General features: G+C 39.2%; 2 protein-coding genes across 2 annotated transcripts; both read right to left on the reverse strand.

The window, feature by feature from the left end:
• Nucleotides 1-625: 625 nt before the first annotated feature.
• On the reverse strand, nucleotides 626-2,155 carry LOC108757155. Its single transcript, XM_018501557.1, has one exon. It carries the CDS (start codon nucleotides 2,153-2,155, stop codon nucleotides 626-628), a length of 1,530 nt encoding a protein of 509 aa, XP_018357059.1.
• Nucleotides 2,152-3,933, reverse strand: LOC108757156. The gene has a single exon (XM_018501558.1). The coding sequence runs from the start codon at nucleotides 3,931-3,933 to the stop codon at nucleotides 2,152-2,154; it is 1,782 nt and encodes a 593-aa protein (XP_018357060.1).
• Between the last annotated feature and the right edge of the window lie 6,186 nt (nucleotides 3,934-10,119).

Genomic DNA, 10,119 nt, shown 5'->3' on the forward strand with positions numbered 1-10,119 from the left:
ATAGAGCGTTCGAGAGATTCTATATGAGCGCTGTGTAAACAATGTAAAGGACATACAGCGTGGATGAAGGAAAATGAGCAGGCACTTTTTGAATAGAAGAGGGTTTACTTAATAATTAGAGTTATTTACAGTATTGCACAGTTGTGAGAGTAGCAATTCTATTGAACAGTTTGATGATTCGCACAAGGCTGATCCAATGTACTGTCCGTTGAGCCGGATGACCGGCTACAATCGTGCAAGCACTCTAATGCTGAGAAGCACTTGCACAGAACCATGAGCAGTCCTAATTAATGCACAGGTTGTAACGAGCTGACTCTTAATCGAGATCACACTTAGAGCAGTTTTCCAGAGTGATTCCTTTCACAGTGAGCGTTACAAACGAATGAATGGAGAGCGCGTGCGCGCCGGCGTCACGACAAGACGTATGGTCGTCACGTGAACGCCGGCCAGGAGGCTCCCCTGCCCCCGTTCTGCTCTCGACACCCCATCGCACGGTCGCTCGAATTGTCCCCCTGGGCTTCACGGGCGACCGTGAGATGGCAACAACGGCACCGATTGAGCGAGCTGACGGAATCTCAAACATTCCCGCCCGCCATCAGCAATGGGATTGATGATGAGTCCCCTCCTATAGTCGTTGAGCTTGGTCCTGGTGAGCAACAGGCAGAGGTACGAGCTTGGCAATTGGTCTGGTGAGAGTTGTCAAAGGTGTGAGTTTGGTGATAGGTTTGGTGACAGTTGCCTTGGGTGTCTTAAGTGTCACCACTCGGGTGAGTCCATCCTCTCCTGGCATTGCAGCAACGACTCTAGCCAATGGCCACTTGCATGGAGGAAACCTTTCATCTGTGATGAGCACCAATGAGCCCATTTGTATGGTTTTTGATGGATGATGCCACTTTGAGACAGCTTGCAGTCGTTGCAGATACTGTGATGACCATTGCGACCAGAATTGCCATCGTGATAGTCTTGAGATGGCTATGTCTTCCAGAGATGACTCAGGTACCGTTGTAAGCGCACTTCCGATGAGGAAATATCCTGGGGTGAGTGCTGAGATGTCATCTGGATCGTCGCTGAGTGGTTCTAGAGGTCGTGAGTTCAGGATCGCCTCGATCTGGGTTGTCGTTTCCTTAAAAGTGAGCAAGGTTTCTCCGATGGTACGACGCAGGTGGTATTTGAGTGATTTCACCACTGCCTCCCATTTGCCACCCATGTGCGGGGCAGACAGTGGATTAAAATTCCACTGAGTGCGATCTTGAGCGAGCAGAGCTGAGATGTGTTGATTCTCTTGAGAGCTCTGTGTGAACAATGTTTTGAGCGATTTATCAGCTCCAACAAAGTTCGTCCCGCAGTCGGAGTAGAGTGAGTGTGGGATGCCTCTCCTTGACACAAATCTCTTGTATGTTGAAAGAAATCCATCCGTTGAGTAGTCTGAAACAACTTCCAAATGAACTGCAGATGTTGTGAGGCAGACAAACACACAAATCCATCCTTTATGAGTCTTCGCTCCTCTTCCCTTCCATGGTTTGAGTGTGAGTGGTCCGGCATAATCAATCCCAGTATGAGTGAATGCATGTGAGGGTGTGACTCGAGGCAGAGATAATTGGCCCATCAGTTGATGTGCACGGACCCTCCTTTGTCGAGCACACACAACACACCGCAAGACATGAGATTTCACTGGAGCTCGTCCATCGATGATCCAATAAGATTGCCTGATATGAGCTAATGTGAGTTGCGTGCTGCCGTGTAATGTCTGTTTGTGAGAGTAGTCAATGATAAGCTCAGACAATCTTGAGTGGCGAGGAAGAATTGCTGGATGTTTGCCTTCATACGTGAGTGTTGAGTTGCTGAGCCGTCCTCCTACACGAGCAATTCCTTGATGATCGATAAATGCTGTGAGACGACTGAAAGGATGAGAGGTTGGCAGGTGTGATTGTGAGCTGAGAACCTTGAGCTCGTGAGCAAAAAATGCTGATTGAGTGGCCTTTATCCAGAAGATCTTGGCTTTCTCGATGTCATTGACTGAGATGCATGTAGCCCGTGAGCGATCATATTGCCCTTTTAATCGTAGGACAAATCCTTGACACAGAGTTGTAATCCGAAGCAGTCGATTGAGAGATGAATATCTGTGAACAAGATCCCAATGATAATCCACTTTCATGTTGGTTGTGAAAAGTGAGATTCCTGGGCGTGATTCCACTGTACACTGTTCGTCAGAGCCAGTTGGTTGAGTGGGCCATTGATCTTCAGGTTGTAGCAAGGTCCAGCCCACCACAGTTTATGATCTTCAAGTTGAGCTGTAGTTAGACCACGAGAGGCGCAGTCCGCTGGATTGGATGTGCCTGGAACAAATTTCCAATGAGCATGTGTCGTGAGTTCTTGGATTTGTGATACTCTGTTTCGCACATAATCCTTCCATTGGGATGAGTGTGTTTTGATCCACGTGAGAGTCACTTGAGAATCCGTCCATAAATATGTTGTCTTGATGTCCATCTTGAGTGTGGCATGGACATGCTTGATCAATTTTGCAAGAAGCAGCGCTGCTGTGAGCTCTAGCCTTGGAATAGTGAGCCTCTTCAAAGGAGCTACCTTCGTTTTTGAGCATATGAGAGAAGTTTTGGCGCCAGTGGACGGCTTGAGCACGACCATGTAAACGACTGCAGCCATGGCAAATTGAGATGCATCAGAGAAGCCATGTAATGCAATGCTTGAGTCACTACTTGTGTTGAGCCAACGTGGAATTGAGAACCTGGCCAGGTTTGTGAGATCCTTTCTGATGTTGAGCCACCGTGAGCCAACCTGAGACGGCAATGCATCATCCCAGTTGATTTTGTGGAGCCAGAGCTCTTGTAGAAGCATCTTGGCTCTAATGATTATTGGTGAGACAAAACCAAGTGGATCAAATATCTGTGCCACCTCAGATAACACACGACGCTTTGTGAATTGTTCTTGATGAGATGTTGAGCTTGTTGCGAATGTGAAGACATCCTGTTGAGGAAGCCATCTTAATCCGAGAATTTTGGTTGCGCAATCGTCAAGTGAGACTGATGAGGAGATTGAGTCCGTCAATGAGATTGCGTTTAATAAATCTTGATGATTGAAGTGCCATTTAGCGAGAGGAAACCCGCCCGCATGGCAGAGATTTTCCAGTTGATGAGCGATTTCTGTGAGTTGTTCCACTGTGTCAGCACCACCAAAGATGTCATCCACGTATCTTCCATGAGTGATTGGTGGCACTGCCAGTGGGAATCGATGTCCTTCATCTTCAACAAGTTGTATGAGTGTCCGCACTGCCAAGAATGGAGCAGCCTTCGTTTCATAAGTGACCGTGGTGAGATAGTATGATGTTTCATTGTGATGTTCGTCAATCCACAGAATGCGCTGTAGATCCCAATCTGATTGGTGTACCTTGATTTGTCGATACATCTTAGCTATGTCTGTGGCAAAGATGTAACGATGGCCACGGATCCACATGAGGACGTCTGAGACATCGAGCAGCAGGTTTGCACCGGTGTGCATGAGATCGTTCACTGAATATCCTGATGAAGTTGGACTCGAGCCATTGAAAACGACCCGAAGCTTCGTTGTTGTGCTGTCGGGTTTGAGTACGCCATGATGAGGTAGATAGTATGGCGCCACATTCCCTAAGGGTTCTGATGTGACTTTCACCATGTGATTGAGTTGTTCATATTCAGTCATGAACTTGGTGTAAAGGCTCTGGTATTCCCTGTCCTTGTTGAGTCGTCTGAGAGTTCGCTGAAGACAATGATGAGCTGTGTTGTATGAGTTGCCTAAGACACTGGCGGAGAGCTTGAGTGGTATGCGTACAATGTACCGTCCCGTTGAGTCTCGAGAGTGAGTGGCCTTGAAGTGATCCTCACATTGTTGTTCTTCAAGTGTGAGTTGTGTCGTATGATCAGCTGGCAATTCTTCTTGCATCCAAAACTTTGTCAACAATTCTTGAAGATCTGAGTCATGTCGTTGAATCTTGATGTGATGTGCAGTCAATGGATGTTATGATGATGAGAGTATGGGACCAAGTATCAACCAGCCGAATATAGACAGCTGTGCGATTGGCATCTCAGGAGATTGCTTGATAATGTTGGGCTTGATGATCTGCCCGTATGCATCTGCTCCAATGATGAGATCGATTATACGTGGAATGAGAAATTGTGGATCTGCCAATTTCAACTTCTCAATGTGTGGCCACGATTGTTGAGGCGCTTCAAATGATGGTAGAATTGTCGTCAGTGTTTTTAAAACATGCGCTTGTATCTTGGCAGTGTGCTTTGAATGATTGGAGTGAAGAGTGAGTGTGACAACACTCTTTGTTTGAGTAGTTCCACCAATGCCAATGATTGAAATCGTTGAATGGCGACGTTGTATGTTGAGCTGTCTGATGAGACCTTCCGTGAAGGTGAGTTCAGATTCTTGATCGATAAGTAGCCGAACTTGATGAGTTGAAGCAGATGAGTGGATATGCGCTAATGCAGTTGCCAATAGCGTTGAATATTCTGAGTACCCTTGAGCAGATTCATCGACGATTGCACCAACTTCCTATTGAGCGGATGAGGAGGCAGATTGAGCTGGAGCTGACGAGGATGAGGATTGCTCGACGTGCAGCATTGAGTGATGCTTAGCTGAGCACGTCTTGCAGCTCAACGTGGAACGACATGAGCGGACATTATGTCGCCCCAGACAATTGAAGCATAGCCTCTTGTCAATCGCAGTAGTCTTTCGTTGAGCTGGCGTGAGATCTCTAAACTTTGTGCACGTGATGATGAAGTGCTGCCCATTGCACATGTCGCATGGGTAAGTTGTCGACGAGGATGGTTGAGTCTGTGCTTGAGCTGTCACTTGGCTCACGGTGCCTTCTCAACAATCCGCTCCCAAGAAAAAGGCCTCTGGTTCAACTCAAGAACGAAGCTCACGCCAAGCCTCACCAGCTCGCCTGCCAACGGAGCTCTCAATCAAAGTGAAATCTCAAACGAGCCGTTTTAACACAATTCAGAACATTGCAGAGACACAGCTCATCAGTCTCACTGACGCCTCATTGGATGAGATCAATACCTTGACAGCTCAATTAGACGAGGTTCACAAGGCATTCACTAGGGAACATGCCTACTTCGAGGTAACGTGGCCAGAGGCTCATTTGGATCATCATTATTTTACAAACAACATCCACGAAAAGGAAGCTCACCACGTGCTCTCAGCCAAGCTAATGCTCAGTCGTCTCAGGCGCAACCTCAGTGGAGCATCCTCATCTCACATAGTCTCACGTGATCCGGAACCACAAGCTCACTCACGGCTTCCGGATATTAAGTTGCCAAAATTCAACGGTGACTATGCGAATTGGCCTTCCTTCCGTGAGCTGTTTTCTGCGGTAATTCTACAACATGCGAAGCTCAATGATGTGGAGAAGCTCCATTATCTCAGAAGTTGTGTTCAGGGTCCAGCCGAGCAACTCATCCGTGGTCTGCCTCTCACCAGAGACTCTCTCCAACCATCATGGGATCTGCTCACCTCAAGGTATGAGAATAAGAGACTAATCATGCAATCTCAGCTCATCATGCGAATCTTTCATCGATCAAGTCGAATGCATACCATACATGTCGAATCATTGTTTTTCCTATAATTTTTTATTTTAAGGTACACGAATAATTGCAATTGTTATACGAAAATATATTATTTGATCTTCTATAGATAATTAATTAAACTACTTATATCACAAAAGTATATTAAGGGGAAAAAAAAGGAAAAAACAGGATTTTTGCATGAGACTATCAGCGTACTGTCCGTACATTTTATTTACTCAGCCGCATCGATTAATTGAATTTGACATTTACTAGTGCGATATAGAATCCACACGATGAACGCTCTCGTATTCTCGTATTCTCAAGAATCTCGGATTGTCGATGCAACGCGCGATATTATTATCAAAATATAGCACTCTCTTTCTCTACTTTCTCTACTTTAGTATTTTAAATATTAATTGGAATAAAGTGAGGTGTATTAGATATTATTATGATGCATACTTCTACGAAATACGCAACATTATAATTTGTGAGTCTGAAAGTATCCACTCTTGGCCAATATGTACGTTTTTTAAAATGTTATGTTAATTATGTTATATTAAAAAATTAATTGTAGCAGTTTTAATTATACCATAACTTATAACGTAAATTATTAAAAAAATTTTGTATTGTTATTTTCATCTTATGTATTTTAAATAACGTATATATTGTTGCTCAACGGAAACCGCGAGAAGGTGGTGGTCTCTTCCGTCAGGAGGGAAATGTAAAAAATAGTTATTATATAAAAAATTATTACATAAAAATTATTAGTATACCAAAAAAAATAAAATTTATATATGTTAATAAATTTACAATATATTTACAATTAACAATTATTGTTAAAAACTATATGTTAAAAATTAATTTTTTACATTTCCCTGGGTGTGTGTGTGTGTGTGTGTGTGTGTGTGTATGTGCGCGCGCGCGCGTGCGTGCGTGAGTGACAATATTTTTAGCTTTTAAGCATTATGTCCGGAAATTTTAATACCCTGACTTTTTCCTTCCCCATGAATAAGATATTTACTGTAAAATCGACGCAAAATCAACTTTATATAAGATACCTTTAAAAGTTCTTTATGAAATATCTTAAAGATGCTTCTTAAAGAACTTTTAAAGAAATCTTAATGTTGCCTTATGTGTCGACTTTCGCTCATTGAGTTTATAAGCATCATACTCTCGCGGACAATATTTTTAATACGCTTTTAAATATCTTATTGCTTATATTATTATCCTTACAGATATTTAAGTAAGTTTACAAAAGGTTTAAATTTTACATCTAATATTTTTAATCTGTTCTTGAGGAACCAGTAATATCATTTATATCAGCACCATATAATCCTAAAGTACTGCGTTTTTTTTAGCAACACTACTGTATAATATGTTCGTCTACATATGAGACAAATGTTTTTCTTCGATAATCATACTTAAAGAAGTTTCTCCTCTCGCCTTTAATGCTGATTTCACAATGCAAGTGGCATTAATGGAAGCTGGCGATAATTTGTTGCGTTTTTTTTATTTTCAAATCAGAAGGAAAACGTTCTTTTCGCGTCGGCATTTGAATTTGGAAGTGCATACAGCATTTAGAAGTTTTTTTAAGTTTGGATATTTATCGATGTTATTTGGATACTGAGATTGCAAAATTTGTTTCCACATATTATTGAATCTTAATTTAGCAAGACTGATTTTCTTCTGTAATGTAAAATCTAATGGCAATGCAAATCATTCTTTCTTTAAAGCGTCTTCATCGAAACCACCGATAATTTGAGCTATAAACAAAACATTGCTGAATGATGTTTCTCTATCAGTATCTTGTAAACATACTGAAGACTCAAAAACATTTAATTTTGATAAAAAAAATATCGTTTACAGGCAATCTTTTACAAATTTCTTCAGCAGCAGTTACGTAAAACATCAAACAGTTGCTTCGAACTATTGTAACTACGTTTTCGTGTCCTTGCATCATTAATTCATTCAGATATTCCTGACATTCTGATCCTAAGTTAATTTCATCAAGATTTCTTTGATTTTTTTTAAAGAAAACAAGAAACAGAAAAACATTGTATATGCTAATTCTTTAAAAAATTTTGGCATATTTTATACAATAATGTTAAAGATTTTGGTTGCAATTCATGAATTCATGTTTCTAATGACTGAAAATGTGCATTAAATTTGTTAAAAAAATCTAAAATATAGTGTAAGAAAAGAAAATAAGTTTTTGTCTCTACATTATCCATTATGGATAATAAATCTTTAGCAGAACCTGCTTTTTCGTTTACATCTATGTCATAAAGGAAGTATCTTATTGTATCCCAATATTCTAGAAGTCTTTCAACACAAAAATAGCGAGAAAGCCAGCGCGTATCACATAATTTTAATATTTTAAGACTTTTTTCTTGAAAACATTCACAAAAATCAGTGAATACAGCCGATCGTTTTGGACTGCTATAATATATCTAGCAATCTTTTTAATAAATTCCTCGCAAAAATCGGGTATTTTATTGCACGCAGCATTCGCTACTAACGCGGAGGAATGGCAAGAGCACTAGAATGTTAGTAAACGTGGACATACTTGTTCCAATTTTTTTTTAAACGATAAATGTTTCCCTGTCATGACAGACGCATTATCGCATGACAAGGCAACAATATTTGTAAATGGTATCTGTAATGTCCACATTTCATTTCTAAATGCTTCATACAACTTTTCTGCGCTGCAATCTCTAGCATCAATATCAATTAATTTAACTAATTGCGTTCTATTATCTAATGTTTTTGGCTCAATGTATCGAACAAGAAAAGTCATCCACTTGTCATTAATATCAGATGTTTCATCGATAAATACGAGTATTGTAAATTTCGTGTTCTGAATGTTGTTCACAATACGTTCCATTTCAATTGGACTCAAAACGTTCGTAATAATATTTGTACATTTTTTACGACTCATTTTCATGCTCTGTAATACATTAGGATCCTTTCCAATATATTGGAACAAACTAAGAATCTCATTTGAAGTTGTATGAGCAATATTTCTTTCCGCGATTAATGTGGCAAATTTTATTTCTGCTTCTTTTATACGCTCCTCGAATAACAAAAGCGATTCATTATTTTATACATTTAAATTTTCGATTCACTTGTTTCATTAAAAGAACTTTTACATTTGTTTACATGTGTTTCGTATTCTGCGTGACGATAGATATGAGATAAATAAGCAGTACGATACTTGTCACAGATTGAACAATAAAATAAGTTTTCATCATGTGGTGTTTCACGTAACCAACATTTAAACTGCTCAAAATATAATCATTTCTTTTTAAATGTTGATGTATTGTTACATTTTTAAATTGAAATATCGTTAATAGATAATAAATGAATAGAAGTATCGTCATTAATGCACAATGTATTATTTTCAAGATTATTTTTATGTCACGCAGAATTCGCATGTCTCAAAACATGTATTGAATCGTATGAATAATTTTTATTGCACACATTGCAATAATACATACTGCTATCGGATGACACTTTACGTATCCAAGATTTGTATCTTTCGTCTGTAAGCCAAGCTTTTGAAAAACTTCGCTTACGTTTTTTAGTTAACTCGTCACATATGTCTCTATATAGCTGTTAACTAAATATATAAATATGTGAGTATATGTGTATGCATATGTGTGTAAAATTTTACCTTACCTTCAATATCAAATAATATTGAAAATGATGTGGATCGCTTGCGATAATGCGAGCAGGAATCAATAAAAATATAGCACATCGTTGCGGAAAAACTTCGATGCTCACTTATCAGTTCGCGAACGCGTTTCATATACACGCATACTCCGGGCGGAGGAGCTGCACAGACTCCAGCAAACGAGAAGACGATGTGATGAAAGGTGACTGCAAACAATTTATTATTTCATCAATAATAAGTCTGTACTGTTTATTACAAATACCCTAATAACACACTTTATCCGGGATACATCCTTAGGGATGTCCTTAGAATGTTCAAAGGACGTCCTTTAGACATCCTCAGGACATTCCCTGGAGTCCTGTGCTGTTAAGGTATTGGTATAAATAAAAATCGTATTTGGTATAATTGGTATAAATAAATAAATATACTATAATTAGGGTTGCTAGATGGCTGGGATTTTCCGTAAATTTCTAATATATTTCAAATATATAATTTTAATGAAATCTTAGATATCATGACACTTTTAATTCACTTTTTACGATCGCAACTATCGGCTTACATTGAAGGTTTATAAAAAATTCATACACTCAACTTTGTGCGTTGTGATATCACTGAGTTTTCTTAAAAGATTTTTTTCTAAATAATTATAAAAAACTTAAAGAATAATGAGTCCTATAGTTTTCGACTTAACTTTCTATTAAAAAAAAAGTTATTTTAGTTAAAATGTCATAAAAAATGATCAGTATTATAATTTATGTAGGCACATTAATACAAGAGGCTTAACTTAAATAATTTATAATAATCTCTTTTTCAACTATCAGATATATCCTGCAAATATTAGTATTAACCTGGCAATTATATATATATATATATATA

Source organism: Trachymyrmex septentrionalis, unplaced genomic scaffold (genome assembly GCF_001594115.1).
Source record: "Trachymyrmex septentrionalis isolate Tsep2-gDNA-1 unplaced genomic scaffold, Tsep1.0 scaffold133, whole genome shotgun sequence".
NCBI lineage: Eukaryota > Metazoa > Arthropoda > Insecta > Hymenoptera > Formicidae > Trachymyrmex > Trachymyrmex septentrionalis.

Coding starts and splice junctions, on each gene's coding strand:
- LOC108757156 (XM_018501558.1), bottom strand. CDS start 3,933: ATGCAAGAAGAATTGCCAGCTGATCATACGACACAACTCACACTTGAA.
- LOC108757155 (XM_018501557.1), bottom strand. CDS start 2,155: ATGAAAGTGGATTATCATTGGGATCTTGTTCACAGATATTCATCTCTC.